Consider the following 27,195-nt stretch of genomic DNA (forward strand, 5'->3'; position numbering starts at 1 on the left):
TGAAATGGTGATAAGAATTTAGGTCCAGAAGTCCTCATACCTTCCTGATAATAAGAAAGTCCTTCGCTAGCCTCCTTTCTTGTTCTTTCCTCCCCTCTTACCTCCCTCCCTCTTTCTCCTTTAGTTGTTGTATCTTTAGTTTCCTCCAATCTGTGACAGTTTCTCAGTCTTTCCCAGTCTTTTAAGACCTTGACACTTTTGAATAGTAATTGTCAGATATTTTTGTGGAAGGTCTCTCAATTTGTATTTATCTGATGCTTTCTCATGAAAAGACCGAGATTAGGAATTTTGAGTAAGAATATCACAGAAGTGGTGTGCCCTTCTTATCACATCATATTGAAGTTCATGATATTGACTTGACTTGTTTCTGATGATATTAACCTTAATCACTTGGTTTAGGTGGTGTCTGCCAGGTTTCTCTGAAATAGGGTTTTTTTTTCTGCTTGTAGTCTATTGGTTAGAAGTGTGTGACTTTTCTGTCCCCAAATTTATTCAAATATAATTGACAAATAAAAATGGTATATATTTATGATGTAGAATATATTTTGATACACATATGTATTGTGAAATGATTATCACAATCAAGCTTTTTGTGTGATAACACCTCACAGAGTTATCTTTCTTCTGTGTTGTAGGAAATTTAAGATATACTCACTTAGCAAATTTCAAGTATATAATATAATATTATTAATAGTCACTATGCTGAACATTAGATCTCCAGAACTTGTTCATCCTGTATAACTTAAACTCTGTACACTTCGAACAACATCTCCCCACTTTACCCCACTCCCAAGCCCTGGGCAACCACCATTATACCTTGCTTCTATTAGTTTGACTATTTAAGATTTTACATATGAGTGAGATCATACAGTATTTGTCTTTCTGTGTCTGGCTTATTTCACTCAGCATAATGCCTTCCATTTTCATCCATGTTGTAGTATATGACAGAATTTCTTTTTCTTTTTTTTTTTCAGGCTTTGTTCTTGTTTTGTTTTTTAATTAAGACATTTTTTTAGAACCATTCGAGGTTCACAGCAAAATTGAGGATAAGATATAGAGATTTCCCAGATAGTCTCTGCCCTACATATTCATAACTTTTCCCATTAATAACATCCCCCTCATGAGTGGTACATTTGTTACAGTTGATGAACCTACATTAATACATCATAATCACCCACAGTCCATAATTATCCTTAGGGTTCACTCTTGGTGTTGTGTATTCTATGGATTTAGACAAATGTATAATGTTATAAATTCATCATTATGCTATCATACAGAGTATTTTATCTGCCCTAAAACCCTTTGTACCCTCTCTTTCTATTCATCTTCCCCTCAACCCCAGGCAACCACTGATCTTCATGGTTTGTTTTTTTTTCTGGAATGTCATATAATTGGGATCAAACAGTATGTAGCTTTTACATACGGGCTTCTTTCACCTAGTGATATGCATTTACGTTTTCTCCATTTCTTTTAATGCTTGATAGCTCATTTATTTTTAGGGCTGAATAATAGCCCATTGTCTAGTATATTTATCCATTCACCTACTGAAGGACATCTTGGTTGCTTCCAAGGTTGGGCAATTATGAACAAAGCTGCTATAAACATCCATGTTCAGGCTTTTGTGTGGACTTAAGTTTTCAGTTCCTTTGGGTAAATACCAAGGAGCATGATTGCTGGATCATATAATAAGAGTATATTTGGTTTTATAAGAAACTGCCAAACTGTCTTCCAAAGCAGCTATACCATTTTACATTCCCACCAGCAATGAATAAGAGTTTCTATTGCTTCACATCCTTGCTAGCATTTGGTGTTGTCAGAGTTCTAGATTTTTGCCATTCTCAAAGGTATAATTTTCTTCCTTTTTTAAGGTTGAATTATATATATATATATAATCTATTCATCTATCGATGGACACTTAGGTTGCAGCTGTTGTGTATAATGCTGCAATGAACATGGGAGTGCAGTTATCTCTTTGAGATACTGATTTTATTTTCTTTGGCTCTATACCCAGAAGTGGGATTGTTGGATCATATGATAATTTTATTTTTAATTTTTTGAGAGATCTCCATACTGTTTTCCATATGGCTATACAATAGAATGATATGACCTTTTTTGTTGTTCGAGAGTTTAGGAGTTGTTTTATTTAGTTTCCAAACTTATGGGATTTATGAAAGCTATCCTTTCATTAAAAATTTCTGACTTTGTCGTGAAATGATAAATAGTTCGTATGCTATTGATTTTATTTTTTGGAGTTTATTGAAGTTTCTTTGTGACTTAACTCATGACCTACTTCTGTGACTGTTTCAAGTATGTTCGAAAAGAATCTGTTTTTCTTCATGGCTTAATTTTCACGTCTATGAAATAGGAAGAACCAAAAATATACAACTCTGATTTTTGTTTTGAAAGATGCAAAACCAAGGACCAAATTGAAAGACAGAAAAATATTACACTTGTTTTCTTTGTTGTTGTTGTTTTTTGACTCTTTCTTTTGCAAACTCACAATGGGCACATCTTGACACAAATAAATATGGTAAGGGGAGAGGTAGAAAGGAAAATATATGTCATTTCTGAAAATGGATTGGTTACCCCTGGGTAACAGGTGCTTAATCCTCTGTGGGGCCACAGTTCCAGCCTTGAGAGAGAGACTGGACAGAGTGGAAGGGTAACCACCTGTGATAGTGGTTCTGATCTATATTGGATTCCTTGGGGGCCTGCTGGCCTTAGATATTTAAGTAAGTGAAACTGAACTTTTGGTGTGCTGCTCAGAAGCATCATTGTATGCTAGGGTGGTTGGTAGTACTCCAAAAGGCTGATCGATGGCATTTTGCTAGTCAGAGAACTAGCTTTGTCACTTAGGAGGCAGCATGGATGCTCATATAAATTTGCCATAGGAAGAGGACTTTGATGATCAAGGGCTTAAAGTGAGCTCTGTAAGTGAGCTCTTTAATGACAACCTCTCAGATTGTTCACCATAAGGACTCTATGCATCTCAGCTCCTGCACTAACTCTTCTCATGCTGTCTCTCATTTTCTTTTTTTCTGTTCAGTGAACCTTCATGGAACTAACTTTTGGCTCCTCATTTTCCTCTGAAAGTCACCATCAATGTCTCCTTCTGATTCCTAAGAGATTTCAAGCTTTTCCAAATACAACAAGTCATCAAGAAATGTTTCATCTAGGTAGTTTTATATGTTTTTGTTGTTGTTGTCATGCTATTTGTTTGATTTTATGTTTGAAAATTATAAAAGTTTACAGCTGGAAAAAATACACGTATCTTTTCTCACCCAAAAGTCAATATCCTTGGCTATTGGCAATATTGCAAGAGATCTGTACTTCATCTGGATAAAGAAAGAGAATGTTGCTAACACCTACATACAAAGTAGACATTTTGCCCAATTCCAGAACAAAAAAAGAGAGAGAAAGGAGGAGAATACTTGGAACTTAAGAGTGTCAAGAGTGGGAGGTGGTACAGAATGATTTGCCAATATTTTGGCTATCATTAGAACAACAGACTCTTCACCATACAGGTCTGTGTGGTGTACTGTGTACTGGAAAGAGGATGAAATCAGAGGGGCCTTATTAGAATTCAGGTTTTGCTAAATATTAACTGTGAGATTTTGGCTAAGACAGTTGACCACTTTGATTTTCCTGTCTTCACATATGTAAAATATTAGTTATCATAATGATACTTGCCACCCATATAAAAATAATGTCACTACTGGTGTAGTAAAATGGTAGATTGATATAATAAATAATTGGTATAATAAAACTTTAAACTGGTTACAAAAATCAGAAGGTTTTGAGGAGCGAGATTTACAATTGCTCTCCATGAATTTGCTTACAAAGATATTTTCATCATTCACTAGAGGTATTGGTTGTGAAAACCTCTATGGAAATAATGATACTTAAGGTTTTTTTTTTTTTTTCCTGTTACCGTCAACTAATTTTTAGCAGGTGTATGACTTTCTGTATATATCATCCTATTTATTTAGAATTGAATCAGTAAATGTATTTATTGACTGCCTCATTTCATAAAGGAATTTGAGGAACAATCTTCAATTTAACATTATTTTATGTCTATATTTGGATCATGTCTTTGTATTGCCTTCCAAATTAAAAATGTGGTTGACTCAGCAGATCTGTTCCTGGTATCAGCCCCTCTCTCTCTTTTTAGCATTTCTTTCTGTGCTTCAGAAGCTAAAAACTCCAAACTACCTGCTTCAGAGAACCTTGCTGCTAATGTTCTACGTGTAGATTAAGTTTCATCAATTTCACGTATCAGAGTAAGATTCTGTTTTGATGCTGTTGGCAAATACAGCTGTGGAGACTTTGGTTTTTCTGCATCACTGTTCCATTGTCCAGTCTCTTGTTCTGTCAGCGTTGAGAAGACTGGAACTGTGGAGCAGTGGCTTCCCAACTCCATTTTCTTGATTTTGGCCATGAGTTAATTTGTCAGTGTTGTTTAGGGAGTCATGCTTGGATTCCCAGACATTCTCCAGCCTTTCCAATGATTGTGAATGTCCCTAGTTCCCATGACAAATTCTTTTCTCTCTAGAGTAGCTAGCTGATTGCTGCAGCTGAATCCTGAATAATTGACTTATAAACACTTTGTGGGCAGGAACCTTGTGATATAAAGACATGACCTTGCATTTTATGTGGAAGGAAACAGATGATAAATGAATTATTAGTAAAAATTTTAATAAGATCACTATCTTATTAAAAGATGGTGCTACAGATAAAAATAAAGTTGGAAAAGGGGATGAGAGTGCAGGCGATTTTAAATGAAGTGGTCATGGATGGCCTCTCTGATAAGGTGACTTTCGAGACCTATTATTTCAATTGTGTCCTAGGCCGTGGTGGAGTTACTGTGTTAAAATGCAATTGGATAATTACATTTTTTCCTTAGATAACTCCCTAAGTAATGCTACTATTTTTCATTTCCAGGTGGCTATATTGTTTAACCACAGCAAAGATGGCGGAAAAGGCTTCAGCCTGGCACTTGGCCCCCAGTAAAGATGGCTACAGCACTTCCTGTGTTTGCCCTCAACAAAGATGGCGACGATACTTCCTGTTCACGGCTTTCGCCCTCAACAAAGATGGTGCTTATGGTACAGGTTCCCTAACAGTCTGGATTCCAGTTGCAATTTTTATTTATTTTTTTTAAGATACGTGTTTGCAGACGTAAGTAACAGGAAACCAGAAACCCCGTATTCATCTTTTCTCGAAGGCCCTGCGCCGAGGCGTCTGCGTCCTGGGTTCGGCGTGGCTCCTCCGCCCCTTATTCCGCTCGTGGCGGCCTAAGCCGGGCTGGTTGGGGGGACGGTGGGGGTGCCCGAGGCCCGCTCTTCTTTCGGTCCGCTCTGAAGGTCATTCTCAGCACCCTCTTTTTAGCGGGTCAGGTTGCCCCCCAAATCTCTCGTACTTCGTGTTCGTAATACTACAGGGCTTCAGCTGGCAAGGCAGGGAATAAAAAGAAGTTGGCAGCCAAAAGTGCACACCCTCCGCTTCACCTGCCCCCTACCCGACCTCACTCAGGGCTGCTAGAGGGCTGTGGGTCGGGGTCGCCAGCCGCGGCCGCACGTCTGTGGTGTCTGGAGGTCCCATCTGCCGCCCCTACCGTCCCTCTCCGCCACTTATTTACCCTCAGCCTCCACACAACTTCTCTTTTAGCTCACTGGTGCAGTGGTCTTGGCAATTCGCCTTCAAATCATGCGTGGCTACTGACCAGGACTGACGTTTTTCTTTCAAAGAAAAAAAAATCCATTAAATGTCCCATGCATGTGTAGCCACAGCAGTGTCATGATGTGATGGAGAGTCTGAATTCTTAGAGGGAAGAGATGAAGTCTGTGACTATATAAGGTTTAGTAAACCGGGTACAAACACTTAAATATTTTTCTTGAAGGTGATGATGTATAGGCCTTTTCTCTTACCCGAAAAGACCCTTTAACTTACTGGTACCTGCTGGTTCCTGGCCCCCACGCCCATTGCCATCAGGTTCTAAAAAGGCTCATGTTCAGAAGGGCACTTGCATGCATGTTGGCAGCTTCTGCAGTGGCAGGGTAACTGATGAATTCAGTGTTAAAATAAAACCACTATTTCTACTTATGTTAAAATGAAATGTTGCTCTGTCATCTTCGGATAAAAGTTTCTTTTCAAGCAGGGTCTCCAATCCAATTTGTTCCAAATCTCTTTATTGAACAAGGAATTGAGCTAGGACCCTAATGTGCGGAAAGCAAAAACAGAAAAGATGATACATGTTCAGTGTTCGTTATGTTCAGAAACATTCGAAATTAATTTGTATTGGCTTAACAACCATGTATTTAACACCATGGCCTGCCACTCTGCTAAGGTTCAAAGATGTCCATGACCTTAGAGAGCTTACATGGCAGGACACTGTCATTAGGGGTTCATCAGTATTCCTGTAATCTGAGCTAAAACTTTATCTCTTCCCAGGGGGAAATGGAGGCTAGAGACAAGCAAGTGCTTCGCTCCCTTCGCCTGGAGCTGGGTGCAGAAGTACTGGTGGAGGGACTGGTCCTTCAGTATCTTTACCAGGAAGGGGTCTTGACGGAAAACCATGTTCAAGAAATCAAAGCTCAAGCCACAGGCCTCCGGAAAACAATGCTGCTGCTGGATATCCTACCTTCTAGAGGTCCTAAAGCATTTGATGCATTCCTAGATTCTCTGCAGGAATTTCCCTGGGTAAGGGAGAAGCTGGAGAAGGCAAGAGAAGAAGCCATAACTGAGCTGCCTTCAGGTAGGCCTCAAAAAATACCACTTCAAACCAGCTCCAAAATTGTTGAACCATGGCCTTTGGATCTGAAGTTGGGGTTTTAGGCTGGGAGGGGATGAGCAGCTTCTGAAAGTGGATAAGGAGTTTAGACTGAAGGCACATGGCAGTAGAGGGACAGGATAAGGAGGTGGAATTAGGAAGTGCAGGGAAGGAAGGAAGGATGAACCATGATTGAGAGGGTGAGGAGAGAGCTCAGAGAATACATTTAGAAATGCTTCCAGGGAAACTTGGCAAGTCACTTGGGAGGCATGTTCTCATTTGAGAGCCAGGTTATATCTCAGCCGTTGGCATTGGGAGCCATTTGGAAAGTGCACATGGGAAAGCAGGCATTAGGCTTACTGATAACTGCTTCATGGAGTGCCAGAGCTGCCTCCTGGAAAAGGTCAGATTTGTGAAGGAGGAGACAGCCTCTAGGAAGGCACGCCTTGCACCTGTTCCCTGTGCTGCCCTACACGGCCAAAGGGGATTGTTTGGAAGGCTGGCTTAGTTTTTTTTTTTTTTAAAGTTATTGATTTGAAGTTGTCCTTTTCAGTTTGATTTTGTGCAGACACCCAGAGGACTTAATTTTGTAAGGATAGTAGTTTGTAGAGGTTCTCATTTTGTTCTTAAGCAAAGTTGGAGGCTATAGAAAAAAACAGCCCTAGTGCCATTAAACCTGGCTTATCACAGGGTGATGTGATATGAAATACTTGTTCCCTTTTAACAGCGCCCACTTACACATATTACAAAGATTGAAGAGCAGAGAACTGAACTGATTGGAAAAAAAAAAAAGTTGCCTAGCAAATTTTTAACTGAGTTAGGAAATCAATATTCTCTGGAGTTTTTGATAGCAGTGATAGAACTACTCCAAGTCAGTGGTCCCTAGACTTTGTCATCGCTGTTTTTTAAATAGCAATATAACTGGTTGAAAGCAAATACCAGCAATAAAAGACCACTTTTATTATTTTTGTCTCATGGACCTCATATTTTGAATGATTTTCCAGACCACATGTATTAAGTACTCATGATTAATTCTTCTAATTTCATTAATGACATATGTTTGAATATCTAATCAGCATGAGATAACCAGTCAACTTGGGAAGGCCTAGTCAAATCCCAGTGGGAAAAGAAAAAAATATTTTTATTTCTTAACAAATTATTTCTTAACAAATGTATATTTAGATTTTTTGAAGTACTGAAAATAGATGGCCTTTGATGGCTATAGGAATTCTCAGGTTGGATTATCCTTACAAAATTAAATACTCTAGGTGTGTGAACAAAGCCAAATTAAAATATCTAAGACATTTCTACCATGTTACTGAAAGTGGAATAAATAACAGAATTGGGGAGATGCTAAAAGAAATAATAGGGTGTCCAGTGTATTTTCCTGATATTTGACTTAACGTGGTTTCTCTTGCTAACAAATAGTTGGAAACAACAAAACAGGCAACTACCAAAATATTTAATTTAATTTTATAATCATTCTGAGTGATATAAGTAGTACTGTTGTTTTTAATAGGGGTGTGACCTCATTGTCATTTCTTCAGATTCATTCAAATAACAAGAAAAAATTAAGATATTTTTTAACCAAATGGTGAAATTTGTAGAGAAGTCGAGGGAAAAATAGTTTTTTAAAAAGTAAGCAAAATGAAACAGGTTAGAGTGGGAAAAAAATTAAGTGTATCAGTGTTGAAGTTTAGAAAAATGTTATTTTGTTAATTCTGTGGAAGTGGTCCAATGGAATGATAGGTTGCCTACTGTACAAATTAAATACTCTTAGTTGTTTTCGTGTTGAATAACACTGCTACTGAAAAATATTCTAAAGAGTTCAATTTACATATATCTCTATATACTTTCCAAAATGAAAATTATATAAACTCACTTTTTAAATAGTTATTGTTAATATTGAGATTACAAAATATAAGTAAGATATGGAGAATAATATTAACTGAACACCTGTTTTCCCATCACTCAGTTAAAAAAAAAATTACCATTGCCTTTGCACCTCTGGGTGCTCCTCCCCAATCCGAGCTCGTCCCCAACCCCTCACTCACTGATAAACCCTGAATGTGGAGGTTATCATTTCCTTCTTTACTTTGTAGTTTTCCTTCTTATAAAAATCACATTTGAAATCTATATATGTTATAGAAAATTCACTATACCATAAGTTTTAGCCATATATATATATATGCATACATATATATATATATAAAAATTAATGGAGGAAATAATATTATTTTAAAGGAGTTGTTAGTTAACAGCTTTATCTTATTTAGGGACCTTAAACTTTAAGTGTTTAAATTAATTAATTTGATGGCAACATTTTAATTCTAAAATTAAATTGAGATTTAATTAGAAACCTAATTTTTTTTTTTTTTTGAAAATCCTGGGAAGACTATCAGAGTTGAAATGCCTTTAATTTAATGGCCCTGTAAAAAATGCGAAAGGACCCAGAGTCTATTTCCAGGGATCACAGTGCTTCTTCAGTGTTGTAGTAGAATAATTTTAATAAACTTTTAAATCTATTTACATTTCTGTAAAGGCATTTTTGAATGTTGAAGAACTAGACTGTAGGAAGGTGTGGTACTTATATATGTATGTATATACATCAACTTCTTCTGACCTTTTACTCATTTTGGTTGTAATTATAAATTAATTTGTGTAGATTTGGTGATATCCTCTTGGGAGGAATGGCTTTATTTTTGGCTAAGAAGTGGATCTGTCTCCAAAAAATAAGCTGATTTCATTTTATTAAAAAAAATTTCTTGCTTTGGTCTTCTCAGAGGCTCTTGGTTTTGTCTTTGTTTGTTTTGTTTTTGTGTTTCACTTTTAAATTTTGAGCTACCTTAAAGGCCTACTTGGTGATTGATCCCAGTTCGTTCTTTTTATTTGTATTATGGATTTAAACCTTTGATTCTCTCAGAATATGCCTAGATGATTGGTCTCCCTATCTCTTTAATTAAAAAGTCTCAGATGTTAATGGAGAATCAATTTTGTGATTTTTCTCATCTTATACTTTAAAATGAATTAATCCAGGTTGGCACCGTGGAAGGAACACTTGACAGTGTGTCCCTTACTGGCCAAGGTCACATAGTAGACACTATATCAGCTGAAATCCTCTCTGGGCTCCTGTCAGATCATTTTTAGGAGATAATGATAGTGCTGCATTTGGGCGAAGGCGGTGTGTGCCTGCCCATCTGCCTTCCCACTCCTTGTGGGCCCTGTCTGCATTGACAGGCTCACTCCAGTGCCTGAGCTAATCTGGATCTGGAAAGGAGGTGTACAGGCAGTCCGTCTCACCAGCTGGTCGGATGTAGCCTAAGTCATGGCGGGAGTGATTCCTGGGCCCCAGGACTTCCTGTTCCACAGTGTTGGCCCTGGCTGTGGGACTGGGTCTCTGCCATGATTCTCATTTAACAGTCAGCCTGGCAACCCTGCCTTTAAACCCAGTCTTCCTTTAGGCTTGGGAGTTATTTATTTCTTTCCGTCCTTCCTAAGCTCGATTCTTGTGTTGTGTTCTCTTAGTCACTGGCAAGGGTACCTTGGAACTCAGCTCTGAGCCTACAGTGTTAGTATCAGATGCCTCAATTCTTTAGCCTGCTGGAGTGGCTATGCTGGGGCCGACATTTGCTTCAGCTTTGCCTGAACTTGAGCTGGTCCTTTCCTTGGACCCTATGCCTTGGACTCCTGGGTTGCCCTCACTGGAGCAAGATGCAGGGCTGGCCTGTTTCCCCTTTATCCACTAGCTCCAGGCCTTGGCCTGTCCCTTTGTGAGCTGGCATTGCCTGACTGTGTAGAGCCACATTAGCCACTGTCTCGAGATACTCTCTGGCTCTCACATGTATATTTAGACGCATCTGAAGTTACTGAGCAATAATGGCAAAAATTTAGATATTGTAATAGATTCATTAGAGAGATTTCTAGCCTGGGATTTTCCAATAATACCATGAGTTGACCACACTCTGCATATAAGTTCAATGTTGATCTCTGTTTACCTAGCTAGTGGTCTATCCATGCACCTCCCCTGGGGCTGAGTAGAGGTCACTTCATGGCATCCTGTGTACTAAGAGGGAATGGAGGGTGAACATCCTTAGCAAGACCCCTCCTGTGGTAAAGGCAGAGTCTAGAGAGACGAGATTTCTGCGTATCCCTAGGACCAACTAGGTGCCAGGCCTTAGGTAATAAAGACGTACGAAGGACCTCCAGATCACCTGAGGGGGGTTCATTTGTTCATTCAACAAATATCGGGTGTTGACCACGTGCCAGACGTTAGGTGCTAGGGATATTGTAGTAAACAAAGCCCCCACTCTTATGAGCTCTCTATATTCTAGCCTGATGGGGACAGACGACAAGCACATGAATAAATAATAGTCATGTGTTGCCTAACAACCTTTTGGTTAAGCTCCCATAAGCTTATAATGGAGCTGAAAAATTCCTGTCACCTAGTGATGTCATAGCTGTCATAATGTCATAGCACAATACATTATTCAGGTGTTTGTGGGGATGCTGGTGGAAACAAACCCACTATGCTACCAGTCATATAAAAATATAGTACAGCACATAAACTTAATAATGATAATAAATGATTATGTTACTGCTTTATGTATTTACTACATTTTTTATTTTAGAGTGTACTTTTTCTACTTATAAAAAAAAGTGAAAGTTTGCAGTTAAACTGTATGCCGTGTTACGCTGGCAACAGCCTCATATGTCTCGTATTTACTGCATCTCTTGATTGCATCATTTTCTCTTGTGCTTGATTTAATCTCGTATTGTACAGGAACATGCTGTACAGGCTTGTAGCCTTGGAGCAATAGGCTATCCCATATAGCCTAGGTGTGTAGTAGGCTATGCCATCTAGGTTTGTTTGCACAATGACAAAATTGCCTAACAACGCATTTCTCAGAATGTATCCATGTTGTAAACGGTGTGTGACTGCATATGGTGATAGTGCCATGAAGAAAAAATGTGTGTGGTGGGGTGGTCAGAGAAAACCTTTTTGATGAGGGGTTACTCAGCAGAGACCTGGATTCTGTGACAGAGTGGATACAAGGAGGAAGAACCTTTCAGATAGTGGGAAGCCCAGGTGACAGTGTGGTGAGAGCCTGGGCCCGTCGGGGATAAGAGCCTTACTCACAGATGAATCACAGTGCATGTCAACATAGGCACAGTTGGAACCATTTGTTGTTGCGCCTCCCCAAACGTGAGGCGTGTGCACAGCCATTATTTTGGGGAGTTCTTAAAATGATTTTAGGCGATATGTGGACAGGATTAAATCACATGGTGAGAGAGTTATTTTCTTTTTCTTTTTCAATCTTGATAACATCCAGGTGAAAACCCTCATTTGGTACAAGTATTTCTGAAACATCTTGCTTGATACTTGCCAGTTTTTCTTTTTAACAGACAAAAAAAGGTCTATAGGTTTAAAACCTTCTGTGGAAAATAGTATTTAGCTAGAATTTAGTTGTTTTGCTTTATTTTTTTCTTATATCAGCTTAAAATTTTCTTTCCATTAATGGCAAGTAAAACTTTTCTATTTATGAAGTTCCTTTAAAAAAACACATTGTTTTAATTTAAGTTAAAATGAGTCAACATAAAGAAAAATACTATGAAAATAATAATGGTATGAGGATATGGCAAAAAACGTGAAGATGCTTTTTATGTATTTTCTCATTTAAAGAGAGTGAAGGGGTTTTGGGTAGGAACAATTGCCCAGCTGGCAAAGTCGGGGAAGGAAGGCTTCAGTTCTATTTCAGATAGGAGATAGTGCCGTATTCAAGGTACTTTACTGTTTTGATCATTCAGTTTATGCACAATGGCTGGGAACTGGTTAAATTTATTAGAGTTGCCGGAATGACTTAAATTTAGGTTGTCTAAATTGTAAACACGTAAATTTGCTAATGTAACAAAGTCAACGAGATGAAGACATATATTTGTATTCCAGACTTTTAGACTGGGAGGGAGTTACAGATCATCTAGTTTTTCTGAGAAAACCTAGAGTTTTAGGGAGATTAAATCAACCCATGATCATATAGCTAGTTAATGTCATTTGTTGCCAGGGCTGGAATTCAGGCCTCCCAACTCTTGATTTAGGATTTTTTCTGCTCTGCAATCTTGGCTTTGGGTTTGAAATGGGATTGTATTATGCTGTAATGTTAATAGTTGAAATTAGCTTTGTAAAAATTGTACTAATTTTTTTTTTTATTTTAAGAGGAAAAATTTCAAGGGCTTTTAGAGGTATTTTGGGATGAGATTTTACTAAAATATTTTATTTTTGTGAATGCTAATTTTAATAATTTAAAAGGAAATTTTGATAGTTCAGTACTGCATTTCATCATAAAATTCCCCCCTCTCCCTGAAAGACTGACATAAAGGAAGGGCAGAAGAATTTTATCGAGAATTTATGAGACTGATGAAATAATGCATCTGTTGGTATCTAATTGCAGCTCTTTCTAGGAACAGCAAACCATGTGACAGATCTCTCTCCAGCAGGGCTACATCCATTTCACTGGGTTTATTGTTACTTTCTTTTAGAAATTTTCACTGTGACATTTTTTTTCCCTCTTGTGGCTGTATGGGTTATGTGACTACATCAGTCATCTTATTGACCATCAAGGTTGATTTAGCTTCAAGTATGGCTTTCAAAGAACTACTGATTCCTATCCAAAATTTATAAAGAACTCATACAACTCAACGACAAAAAAACAAACAATAATTAAAAAATAGGCAGAAGACCTGAGTATGTATTTCTCCAAAGAGGACATACAGATAGCCAGTAGACATAGGAAAAGATGCTCAAGGTGACTAATCATCAGAGAAATGTAAATTCAAACCGCAATGAGACATCACCCTTACACTTGTCAGATTGGCTGTCACCAATAAATCAAAAAACAACAAATGTTGGTGAGGATATGGAGAAAAGGAAACCCTTGTACACTGTTGGTGGGATTGCAAATTGGTGCAGCCACTATGGAAAACAGTTTGGAGGTTCCTCAAAAAATTAAAAGTACAACTACCTTTTGACCCAGCAATTTCAATTCTGGATATTTATCCAAAGAAAACTCAAATACTAGTTCATAAAGATCTGTGTACCCCTCTGTTCACAGCAGTGCTGTTCACAATAGCCAATACATGAAAGCAACCTAAGTGCCTATCAAGAGACAATTGAATAAAGAAGTTATGGTACATATACACAATGGAATATTACTCAGTCATAAAAAATGAAATCTGACCATTTGCAACGACATGGATGGACATACAGGGTATTATGCCGAGTGAACTAAATCAAACAAAGAAAGATAAATACTACATGATTTCAGTTATATGCAGAATCTAAGAACAAAAGAAATGAACAAACTAAATGAAAACAGACTCACAGGTACAGAAAACAAGCTGATGGTTGCCAGATGGAAGGGTGGTTGGGGGGCTGTGTGAAAAAGGTGAAGGGATGAAGAAGTACAAATTAGTACTTACAAAACAGTCATGGGGATCTAGAGTATAGAATAAGGTATATTATTATTGTAATGGTTGTATGTAGTACCAGATGGGTGCTAGGGTCATTGGGGGGGACCACTTCATGGATTGTACAAATGTCTAACTCTTTTAAATTTAAGAAATAGAGAAATGAAAAAAGTTATATATATGTATATCAAAACTACTGATTCCCAGGCTTCGCCCAGGCCAATACATGCCAAAAGATGTGGAGGTGAGGTCTTGACTTTGTTACACAGACATACAGACCCATGCACATGCACAAATCTCTTTCTAAGTTATATGAAAGGGTACCCAGGTTTGAGGACCTTGAGATCTGGCCAGCTGATTAGGCACGTGGTTCCTTTTTCACTTATTGTTCCCCAAGTATGGGCCTCTCAAAGCAATGTACTTGTTTTACAGGGCAGGAGTGAGGGAAGGGTAGAAGCATGGTAGGAATGCAGATGTAGAAGGATATATAGTTTTGTTTTAAATCTGTAATCACAAATGTTTTTAATTCTCTGAATTTCTTGAACATTGTTGCTTAAGAATGTTCTAGAATCTTAGACCCCATGCAGATGTGACTCTATAACTAACCTTAAAATCCATTAGAATTCTATGGGAATACATAGGCTATATATATATATATATATATATATATATATATATATATATATGTATAGAACAAAATTGATCAGAGGGTTTTGAATTAGCTGGTGAATTTGGATTTAGGGGGATTATTTTCATTGCCTCTTTCACATTATTTGATAATCATAAACCGTCCACAATTTTTTATGCTCTGTAGATCAAGCTACGCCCAAATGGAGACAGAACCCACCAATAGAGAATGAGTTAAATGCTGTTCTTAGATACAAAGTGAGCTGAAGATGGCTTGAGGGTGGATAGGAGGAGTGAGACAAATGGCCAGTCAGGAAGACTAGGACTGGCTTTGCCTGTCTGGTTGGTCAGGCAGTCTGTCTCTCTGCCTATAGTTTTGTTTGTAATTAAAAATGAACTTTAGTCTTTTCTCACAAAGAAACTTAAAATATCAACAGTAAAGTATAATCAGTATTTATTGGGGGCTTACTCTGGGCCAGACACTGTTCAAAGTCCTTGGCATTTATTAAGTCATGTAATCCTGAGAGTGACTTGATGAGGCAGGTGGTATTATTACCTTCATTGTACAGTTGAGAAAATGGAGTCACAGAGATATTAAGTCACTTGCTCAAGGTCATATAACGTGGTGGAGCCAAATTTGGAATCCAGGAACTTAGACTTCAAAGCCTGCTAATTCATAGCCTATAAAAGCACATTCCCGAAATTTGCTTTCCTCTCCTTTCTAATTCTGATCAACTGGTTGCTCCAGAGCCCATCACTTACCAGTCCCCATTCTTTGTCCCTCCTCTTATTCCACTTTTGCCCAGATACATGGCACTAGGGGCTTTTCTGTCTTTCTCTTTCCTGACTATTGTTGGAAGACTAGTTCCTAGTTGGTATCTCTCTCTCCTTCATCTTGCTCTCACTTTACCCCCCTTTTTTTTAGTGGGTAAAGTTTAATGTGAGGCCATATGGGATCAAGGAGCAGAGTGCCTGCGTTGCTCCTGTCCCAGCTTGATGCCTTGAAAATAAAAAAAGACTGAATCTTGGCTGTGATCGGGAGATGGTCAGTGTGTTGGCTCTCCTGATACTGGAATCAGGTCCTGCTTTGCAGCTCTTAAATCATGCTATCGAAAGCCATCAGTTCTAATAACTAGCTTTTCTGGTGGCGCAGCCTCAGAGTTTAACCATACACTTAGCGAGGTAGCTTTCTCTTTTTATGGGTACAGTTTAAACTTGCCGGCTGCTGTCGTAGCTAGCTCCAGGAATGTTTGCCTTTACTTAATTTTAATAGGCAGCTGTGTTTATACTTGTTTCTCAGTTTGAGCAGTAAGGAGTATAAGTATGTGATTCTTTGGAGAACTTTTCCCCCAGCGAGAAAAAAGAATACATTGTACTTTTCCAAACAGTAAATTTTAATTGAGAAGGAAATATAACCTCTAGAAGAAGTTTGGGGCCGATTTTAGTCCTCGGCTTTATTTTTGTTAATGTTATAAAAGAAATCTTAACTCCTTATAAGAAGTGCCAAGTTGACAGTTCCTGGAAATGTTCATGTTCTATTTGTGCTCAGCACCATAGCAGAGGGCTTGGTGACGCTGTTACCAAAATAATACTGCTGAGATGTAGTAAGTGGCAAATGAGAGGCTTGCGGTTTTATAACCTAAATATAAGACTTTAAAAACATCTGTCAGTTCCACCATTTGTACATAAGGTATATGGGTGCTGAGTGGTAATTGTGAAGTTTTTATGGAGAATTCCAGAGCGAGCAGAGCACATCTGCTGAGACTTGTCCTGTTGTTAGAACTGTAGAAGATTATAGCTCGGAGGGACCTCAGAGAACCCCACTTTACAGATATGGAAACTAAGGAATGTAAGTCAGCCTACCAGCATGTATGTGAGCTCTTAGGTTCAAGCAGTAGACTTCTTGCAAACATAAGCAAAAATAGGAATTTCTCTAATAGATACTCAGTAGTTCACAACTTTGAAGAAATTCCTGAAATTCCAGGGCTCAGTAAGGGCAGGAATGAGGCAGCTCTGGGGCTCTCTGGCCATTGGTGACCATCTCCAGCTGAGTTCCTCCACTTTGCCTTCTCTCATGATTAAGTCTTATGGGCCTATATTGAGTCATGAGCCCTTCCTCTAAGACACCAGAGTCACCTGGAGTGGGGAAGGGACAGTTCCCAAAGGAAGAGGTGAAAGCTGATTAAGAGATGTCCGCTATACTCTGTCACTCCTGTTCTTTTTATATCGAACAGGTTCCACAATTGCGGGCCTGGAATGAAATGATGGTCCTTTAAAGAAGGACAACGATCCGCATCTTAATACAGCAGGGCCCAGGTCGGAGGTCAGAGGTGGTAGGAAAAGTATAGGAGAGCAGTTTTTGGAGCAAGATAGGTCTTCACAAACCTTTTCAAAATCAGAAAATATTGGGGATAAAATGGATCGAGAATGTTAAAGTAGAGAGGAGGTTAGAAAGAGAATTTGGATTGGGTTCTGGCCTTACGGCTTTACATAAACTCACTTTATCTTCATAGGCCTTTGAGGTAGGTACTATTATTGTCTTTTGCATTTTACGAATTGCCCAAGGCGACACAACTTGGGTAGTAACAGAGCTGAGATTTGAACACGGACAGTCTGGTCCTCTATTCCATGCTGTTAATCACTAGACTATCCTATCCCTAGTACCAGTTCTTGGTTCTGATTGGACTCACCTCGGCTGGTTATAGCCCCTTTATTTTCTGACCCTTTCTTGCCTTGGCTCGTATTTAGCTTAGCATTCGTGTGTGTGTGTGTGTGTGTGTGTGTGTGTGTGTGTGTGTGTGTGTGTTTTAACAGTTTACCAAATGGAGATTAAATTTATCTCTTTCCTTTTAATTTCTTTTTATTCTGAATCAGTCATTTGATGGTGCTATGGGAAAATGTGCTTTTTCAGGCTTCTTGTATTTGTTTGGGTCCTTTTATTCCTTCATGTGCCAGTCAGGATCCATTCAGGAAACAAAACCACACAGTAATTTGAACAAGAAAAATTGAACGTAAAGAATTATTAACTAGCAAAAAGTTAACTATGGTTAACTACTAAAGGGATAAGAGAGGTCTCTAAGGAATATAGAAATAGCAAATGGAAGAAGGTACTTTTTTCTAGGGCTGAAGGAGAGTACAAGATGGAGGCACTAAGAGCTTGTAAGAGTTCCCTCCCCACTCCAAGACCTCATTGGAAATGAAGTTGCTGCCACATGAATATGCAGCCTGCCGATGCCAGTAATCTCGCCAGAGGGTATAGGCTGGAGTCGGTCTGTAACAGCAGCCTGCTGGGCTGAGAAACTTGGTAGAGAATGTAGGTTGACCAGAGCTGATCCTTAGAAATCAGTCTGCTGAGCAGCAGAGAAATTCCCTGGAGAGAAAGCACCATTGGGTTTCCCTGACACCACTGGCTGCGGCTATCCATTTTAGAGAGGATAAAGCATCCCAAACCAGGATGAAAAGCCCCTTCGTCTGCTCTTGCCTTGCAGTGTCCATCTGTTGATGAAACTAACACTGAGCCATCTGGCAAAAGAGAAATGTTTACAGGGTCAGCCCCAGTATCATAAAGTAGGGGAAAGAGGTTGAAGTTAGAGCTGAGAAGTAATACTTTGCTAATTCGTACTCCTCATCTATAACATGATGATAGTACATAATTCTCATAGTAGAAAACCTGAAAACTTCATTTGTTTTTTCATTCATTTAGCCAACATTTATTATATACCATTGCTGGCTATTTTGCTAAGGCTCTAAGATTATGGTTGTCATTGTCTATTTTTTGTTTGTCTCAGCAGCTAGACTGTAATCTTCTCTAAGGTAGAGACTGTTTTTATCTCTGTACCTGTGAAACAGCATAGTGCTAGGTACACGTTAGTTTTCACATGTTTATTGAATGAATGAATGACTATAACGAAGAACATAAAAACAGTCATACCTTCAAAGAGTTTAAATTGTAATTGTGGAAAGGTAGAGGCAAATAAATAAAATATAATCCGATATTCTGGTTATCTTTTGTTGTTTAATAAGCTACTTCAAGACTTAGTGGCTTAACATAACAGTCATTTATTTTGCTCATGAATGTGCAATTTGGGCAGAGCTCAAAAATAAAAGCTCATTTCTACTCTACCTGGTGTCAGTCAAGGTGGCTTATCTGGAGCCAGAGGATCCATTTCCCAGGCAGGTCACTCAGATTTGCGGTAAATTGGTGCTGCTTATTGGTTCCTCTCCACCTATGCCTTTCTGCAGGTGGCTGGGGTTTCTTCATAGGATGGTGGTTGAGTTTCAAGAGGCAGAGAGTGGAGCTGCCAGTTTCTTAAAGTCTGGGTCAGGGCACTGGTATAATGTTAACTTGTGCTGTATTCTTTGGTTAAGCTGTCCCAAGGCCCAGGTTCAAAGAGAAAAGATAGAGAGCTCACATTTCTTTGGGAGGTATGTCAAATCATTTTGGGGTCTTATAGCACTTATAAGATGTAGCAGTTTAAAAATATATTTTTGTTATCATAAATGAGAAATTAGCTGCCATACATGAAAATGACTTGTAAATTAATTACAAATGTTTGTTACTAATTTAACAAAAATAAGTTTTTCTAAAGTTGAAATAGCTCTCTTTTTTTCCTGAATATAATGGCAACACATATTTGTTCTTTAAAAAAAGATTCTAGGAAGATTATCAAGAAAATGGAAATCATTCATAATTTTATTGCTCAGAGATAATCATGGTTTATAATGAATAGTGAAAGGTAATATTTGAGTTTTTACCATAGGAAATTCTGTTTTAGAAGCTCTCTCTTTTCCAAACTCCCATCATTTTCAGAAAGTTTTTCATTTGATACTAACACTTAAATCCAGAATTTCTCGTGATGCCAAATAAAGAATAAAATTCAGAAGATTACATGTATATGTGTAAAATGTATATTTTTTTCTTCAGAGAGTAAACCTTTCTGAATCAACTTGAAGTAGTCTTTTTAAATTATTACCAAGGCTATTTGCTATTTTGGTTAGCAGAGGTTGGGGGTAGGGAGCTTTGGACTTAAATGACCTTCTCCAAATGACTCTTGAGGAACTATGAGGAGTATTTTTCACTCTGCTGTTTATTTTTCTGTTTATCTTTCTATGAGTATTCTATTTCAAAATGTTTTACTAGATTATTATATAACCTGAATTTTTCAGTGTCTCCTGTTTATGTAGTTTTAAATATTACAATTCTAAATCTTTTCTCTTTATTGTTTTTCCTAAACTATTAGATTTTAGGTGATTAAGCCTTTACTAGTGGCATTTTAAAATAAATTTATATCCTTCATACAGACTATATTTGTAAATATATAAGTGTGCTAGATAGTAGATTAGATTCCCTCCCCCCCCGCCCCTTGCATGTTTAAAGGCATTCCTAATGACTTTTTTTCACTTAATAAGAATGTGTTTCAGAGAAACTATTGAAACCTTTAGTGGAATAATCATATCCCATCCACCTCACTTCTTGTTACCAATGGAAACACCATAAACCATTGTAAGATGCAGGAGGTGCTGGATAAGTCAGTGGAAAGAGCGTAGTATGAGAAACTCCAAAACTTTATTTCCTACAAGCATTTATTGAGTGTCTACTATGTGCTAGGAGTAAAACAGGTACAGAAATTAATAAGGTATAATCCCTGTCCTCAAAGATGCTCCAGATAAATGAGATAATACATGTAAAGTACTTATGACAGAGCCTGGTATATATTAAACATTCACCGGATGTTAGTTATTGTCTTTATTATTATTCGATGTAACTGAAGAGTGTGACAGAGATATGAGAAAGGAACATTCAGGGTTCCACTTGGCCTATGGTAAGATAGTAATGGGGAAAGTATTATTTTATTTTATTTATTTATTTATTTATTTATTTATTTATTTATTTATTTATTTACTTCAGGCGAGGCAACCCTTGGTTGACCTCACATATTGCAAGGACCTTAGCTTACAATCCCTTATTTTTTAAATTTATTTTTTACGCCTACAGCAGTTGGTATTCCTAGGTGGTCTCCCATCCAAGTATTAACCAGATCCGACCCTGCTTAGCTTCCGAGATCAGACAGGATGGGGCTTGTTCAGGGTAGCATGGTCGTAGATGGGAAGGCTTTAAAGAGCATGTGTATACTCTGTGTTGGGTGTTGAAGGGTAAGTGGGAGTTCACCAGGAAGGCAAAACGGGAAGGGCGCTCTAGGCAGAGGTAACAGAAAGTGCCAAGGAAGTGATGGCTGTACACTGTGTGTACCTGGTTCCTGATGGAGCCGGATGGAGTGGTAGCAGCTAAGTCTAGGGGTTCAGACCCAGAACTGCTCAGTGGGGGCCTTGAATGCCTTGTAAAGGTCCAGTAGACAATGGAGCACAACTGACAAATTTTGAGAAAGGGATTGCTGTGAACAGGCTTGTATTCGGAGAGCTCACTTTGGTGACATATGGATGAGGAGCTGGCCGAAATGGGGCAAGAAGACCAATTAGGAAGTTGTTGGAGTAATCCAGATGGAACATTGTGAGGACAAGGTACCAAAAATAGAGAAAAGGGGAACAGGACTGAAAGATTTCGGAGGAAGGATTAGTACGTGTGGCCCCACTGGGGCAAAAGATTGGTTCTGCGTGGGTGGTATAAAAAAATCTTAGCTATATCAATAGTTTGTGGCCTTCCAAAGGGCTACAGTATATAAACAGATACATTCTGGTTTTAAAATTTTATGGGGCGGGGAGGGATGCAATTGGGGAAAATGTCCAAAAAGTCTTTTTAGGGAGACAATCATGAAAATAAGAGCGAGAAGCGCGGAGTTAAAAGGACTCATTGCCTGATTGAGCTATGGGCTGAGGGAGAAGGAAGATTCTGGGCTGATGCCCAGATTTCTAGTTTGGGTAGCTATTCAGATTTACCAAGACAGGATATATAGGGCGTATGGTTGGTGAGTAGGTTATGCTCATTGAATTTAAGCTAATAATGACTCACATTTATTGAGCTCTGTTGTGAGCCAGCCCCTTTAAGTGCTTACATTTATCAGTAGTGTGAGGTAGATATTATCATTGTTCTCATTTTCCAGATGAGGAAGCCGAGACCCAGCCCACAGCCACAGGGCATTTCCTTCCATGAAAATGCTGGGTAAGCATTTGGAGATAGGAGTGTAGGCTCAAGGTGGAGTCCTGCTTCTACCTTTATCTGCTATGTGACCTCAGATAATTTTGGATTTTTCCCCTCTAAATTTTAATTTCTTTATGTATAAAACAGAGCTGCCTCTTGCTCATCTCTGAGTGTAGTTGTTAAGGTTAAATGAGATGATACCTGAATGAATCTTTTAAAACATAAAATGCTGTGTAAATATAGGCAGTGTTTTTAACATTGGTTAGTCAATAATTACCATTTTTCTCGCTTGCCTCACCTCTTCCCTTTTCTCTCTGTGTTCAGGCGGCTCCCATAGGATTGGAAGGACAGAATGAGAGCCTACCCCCATGCCCTCTGATTTTGTTTTAACTATGACCGTGTCTTCTGACTCTTCCCCTCCCTTTAATCCCAAAAGATGACTCAGGCAACTTTTATTTCTTTGGGATTTCGTGACTGTCCTTCCATCAAAACACAGTGATTCACTCCTCAAGCTGTGATCATGTGATTTCTGCCCTTTACAGCTGTTTTTGCAGAGGTTGTCAGTTACCTTTGGTTAAGTCCATGGACCTTTTTCAAATCGCCACTTGCTGTCTTTCCAGCATCTGACATTGGGGCCACTGTCTCTTGCATTCTTGGTGTTGCCTTCTTCCTTGGTTATGTTTTTCCTCCTGCCTTTCCATCTACTATTTCTCAGCTTTTTACTCTGCTTACCTTTCGAATGCTTGTCTTCTCTTGAGAGTTGCGTTGAATCCTTCTTATCCTCACTGGCACCATTTTTCTTTGTGCCAGTATATAAACAGATATGTTCTGGTTTTAAAATTTTATGAGAGGGGGTGCAATTGAGGAAAAGTGTCCCAAAAGTCTTCTTAGGGAGACAATGATGAAATCATGGCTTGATGACCACCTCATTGCTAACTGCTCTAAATTTCTATTTCTGTCCCAACTAGGTAGTGTCACTTTGATCTTCTGTACCTTAACTCAGTGTGGCCAAAACAAAACACCTCATCCCTCACATCAAACCTCCTCAGTTGATTTTCTCCAGCTCTAATAGTATATATTCTGATATATTCTCCTACTCAAATAATCAGGAGAAACTTTTTTTAAAGCACTTAGGCCAAGCATTGCCTCTTTCTTGAAGCTTTGTGTGACCCATCATGGCTGGCGAGAAATTCCTGTGTTCCCAAAGCGCCAAAGGCATATTTCTGTTATGGCACATTCATACTATGGTAGAATTTTATCCTCAAGTACACTATGAGTTTGTTGAGGGCAAGAACTTAATTTTTTACCCTTATATACTCCAAACCTATCACATCGTCAGATACCTGGTAGGGCCAGTTAATGTCGGTTGAATGAATGAATCTGTAGTGGCCTTATTTGCAACCCGCACCTTTCTCTTAATCTCTAAGCACCTTATTTATTTGTGTTCATTTGCTAGGGTTGCTATAATAAGATATAATGGAATAATAAAATAAGACTAGGTGGCTTAAATCATGCAATTTATTTTCTCACAGTTCTGGAAGTTGGAAGTCCAAGATCAAAGTGTCATTACACTTGGTTTCTTCTGGGGCCTCCTTGGCTTGCAGACGGCCACCCTCCTGCTGCCTTTTCACATGGTCATCCCTCTGCATGTGTGTGTGTCCCTAGTATCTCTCCATGTGTCCTAATCTCCTCCTTTTATAAGGACACTAGTGAGATTGGATTAGGGCTACCTTCATGGCCTCATTTTAATTTACTTCTTTGAAGACCCTGTCTTCAAATACAGTCATATTCCAAGGAACTGGGTATTAGGGCTCCAACATATGAATTTTTGGGTGACACAATTCAGCTCATAACATTATTATTACTATTTTTTAAAACTTTATCTTATTTTCAGCTTTTCCTGAATATCCAGCAATTAATAAGAACTCTTTAGTTCTTGACCCTCCCCTAAAGTGATTTTTTTGCATTTCTTAGTGGTTGCTATTTAGTGTTTGCTGAATGCCAGCCATTAGCCATTCAAACATAAAATGGAGTTTATTCTGGTCACTGTGTGAGATAGTTTCTAACCTGTCTGTCCATTTTAAAACTAATCCATTTTAACAGCATTATTAGTAACTGTTGTAATAATGAAATCCTACATGGGAAGGTGTTTCTTACCTTCCTTATTGCTGAAAATTCAGTTGTGGAGGTACAGGTTAGGTATAGGAGTGGGTATAGCAGTCAGAGGCCTTGAGGCCCAGCTCTGCCCAGGGCCAAATAATTTTAAAGATGAGGGAAATTCCAAGACTAAAGATTTGAGGCTTTCAAGATTGGCCTCTTTGAACTGGTAGTCCCAGGAACACTGCACAAAACAAAAGCAAAATGAAAATCACCCTCTTCAATAGGCACATACCCCAGTAGACTTCTAACACCAGAACTGCCTGCTAAGTGAATAATTTTGTGTACAGAATAGCCTTGCTTCTTAAAGTCTCGCTCTACCAGGAATCTGCATTTTTATGATGTTCAACCTCCTTACAGTTTAATCTATAGCCTAGCCCTGGGCTTGTCATTAGCTGATTTCCCTTTTGTCCTTTTATTTTCTACGAAGGCCCTGGAAACTTGACCCCCTGCTTCTTTTTTAAACACACTCTCCCCCTCAAGCATTCACCTCGTTTGCTTTTTTTCTCTTCCCTCAAGCTGCAGTTTTCTAATTATCTCACAAGCATCCCTTCTTCCTATTTTATTCAACTTCTGTTCCTTTCTTCTTTCTTTCTCCAATAGTCTTCTGCTTTCAGAAACAAGATGACAGTTTCTAAGCTAATTTTGACTTTTTCTTGCAACCTTCCCTTTGATGTAAAACAGGGGTTGGCAAACTATGGCCAATTTCAAGTGGGTTGAATCTGGTCCATTGCCTGTTTTTGTATGACCTGTGAGCTAAGAATGTTTTTTATATTTTTTAAAGGTTGAAACAAAAACAAAATGAAAGAAGAATAATATTACATAACATGAAAATTATATGAAATTTACATTTTAGTGTCCGTAAGTAGAATTTTATTGCAACATAGCTGTGCTTATTTGTTTATATGTTGTCTATGGCTGCTTTCACACTGTACTGGTGCTACCGCTGGGGCCAATTGGAGTTTGGTGTTGCCCTAATAGTGAGGGCAGCGGCGGGGGAGGGGGGAAGGTTAACGATGCAGAAGTGTAGTTAGCATTTTTCCTCAGTTCTTCTTCATTGACGCATTGAGGAATCACAGGTCAGTGAGATTTTAAAAAAATTTATTAAAGGTATATTTCATTAAGACAAAGCATGTCCCAAGGAGGCACATGGTTTCAGTGATGAGAGCTGTAAGAGAGCGCTGTAATAACAACCACCACAACAACAAGAGGGCAAAAAGAGCCCAGAAGTGAGAATGTCTGCATTATATTTGGGCCGTGATGGGTAGTTCCAAAGGCATTCATAGATGATTAGCAAGTGAAGTCATTTTGATTGACACTTGGGGACTGCTATATAATTCTTTGCCTAGCACGCATGTGCTTACCCAGAATTCTCCTACTGTTGGGGTGTTCTTTGGTCATTCTCTGGACTGGGCCCCTGCTCCTTTGTTTCCTCTGTCGCTCATGTCTGACTAGCTACCAAACACTGGCAGAGTTGAGTAGTTGCAACAGAGATTGTAGGAGCCTAAAAAAAAATATTCATTATTATGGCCCTTTAGAGAAAAAGTCTGGCCACTCTTTCTATGAGTGAGAAATGCCGGAAAATAGCTTTGCATGACAGGAATCAGCTTTGTTTACCTATCTTTTCTTGGTGCTTAACAGAGTGCTCGATTAAAGCTAATGCTTAGTTCTAAAATTGTTTTGAGAGGCAAATCTGGAGAGGCCTTTCTTCAGGGCAAACTTCCTGTGAAAATATGTCATTATCTTTGCCATTTCTTTTGAATTTAATTTTGCCAGAAGAGATTTGTCATACCAGGGCCATTGAACCTTTTCTTTCATTTCTAAAATTGTACATAAGAGAAAAAGATTAGGTAAACCAAACAGATGAAACTCCTTTGTACTCTGCACATTCGCAGGAGGATTTAATTTCAGCTTATTCTGTATACTTACTCATGGTTTAGTCTCAAGATTTTTAAGTATTGGAGCAATGAGATAATGTTAGCATTTGAGTACTGACCACAAAAAAAGTTAAGCAAGGTTTGCAGTCATGAACATTTGCTTTTTGTTCCCATCATTAAGTATTTTGTATGTGATTTTACAACCCTCATCTTGTCTTTGTTTTCACCTCCTTTGAGGGAAATCATTTATTATTGAAACTCAAACCTTCTGACAAGTATTGCCAAAGAAGGAGAAGAATTTCTTCCCATTCCCCAATATAGTCATTGTGCTCTCTCTATTATTCAGAGATGTGTCTGTATTAAGTTTCTCAATCCCCTCGGGCATTATATTAACAATACATTTTGAGTGCTCACCACATGTTGTGGGTTCTAAAAGGCATCAAAAGGATTACATCAGAAATAGCAGACTCCTTGTCCTTCAAGGAGTTTGTAGTCTATAAGGCAGGAGAGGGGTGACATGCATGTGACGTTTTGAACATTTAACAGCAGTCTACAAAGAAATACCAGAGAATGGAGTTCCCGCAGAGCGTGCTGCATGAAGGAGTGATCTTGATGGGGAGGTGGGTAAAGCAGGGAGTGCCTCTACAGAGATTGAGTTTTTGAGGAAGGTAGTCATTTATTACTAGGGAAGAGGCGGGTCCAGACTGAGTGAATGCTGCGTACTTCCTCCTAGACATCTTCTCAGGACACCTTGCTGGATCATTAAACCCAGTATGGAAATTGGCTAAATGTGGCTCCTCCTCCTGTTGTCAGTATTCTCATCAATGTCATTTTGTTTTCTGGATTATGTACCTGCCTTTTACAAAGTAGGTTCTTGAATGAGTGGATTCCATGAGGGGAAGGACAGCAAATAGATCGTTTAGCTTAAATGAAGAATTGATGTTTTTAAAAGAGAGGAGAGAGAGAGAGAGAGAGAGAGAGAGAGAGAGAGAGAGAGAGAGAGTGGGAGAGTGAGCATGTGAGCGAGTAGGGTAAGAGAAGGAAAAAATGAGCTGATGGATGATCTTGATGTTTAGATACTGGATTTGGGCTTGATAGGTAGGGGAGTAAGCCTTGGGTGTGAGGAAAGTGGCCTAGGGAGAGAGAAAAACATCACTCCAACTCCTATTTTTAGGGCTGACTTCAGTAACTCCCATATCTTCCAGAAT

General features: G+C 38.6%; 1 protein-coding gene across 2 annotated transcripts in view; it reads left to right on the forward strand.

Moving 5' to 3' along the window:
- Positions 1-5,034: 5,034 nt before the first annotated feature.
- CRADD (CASP2 and RIPK1 domain containing adaptor with death domain) overlaps positions 5,035-27,195 on the forward strand; it is a 153,090-nt gene continuing 130,929 nt past the window's right edge. For both annotated transcript variants that reach the window (XM_023531567.1, XM_011361783.2), the window contains exons 1-2: positions 5,035-5,178; positions 6,451-6,754. In XM_023531567.1, the coding sequence (XP_023387335.1) occupies positions 5,050-5,178; positions 6,451-6,754 (433 nt within the window). In that variant the 5' untranslated portion in view covers positions 5,035-5,049. The remainder of the gene's footprint in view (positions 5,179-6,450; positions 6,755-27,195) is intronic.

The sequence above is a fragment of the Pteropus vampyrus genome, unplaced genomic scaffold, assembly GCF_000151845.1.
Source record: "Pteropus vampyrus isolate Shadow unplaced genomic scaffold, Pvam_2.0 Scaffold70, whole genome shotgun sequence".
Lineage (NCBI taxonomy): Eukaryota > Metazoa > Chordata > Mammalia > Chiroptera > Pteropodidae > Pteropus > Pteropus vampyrus.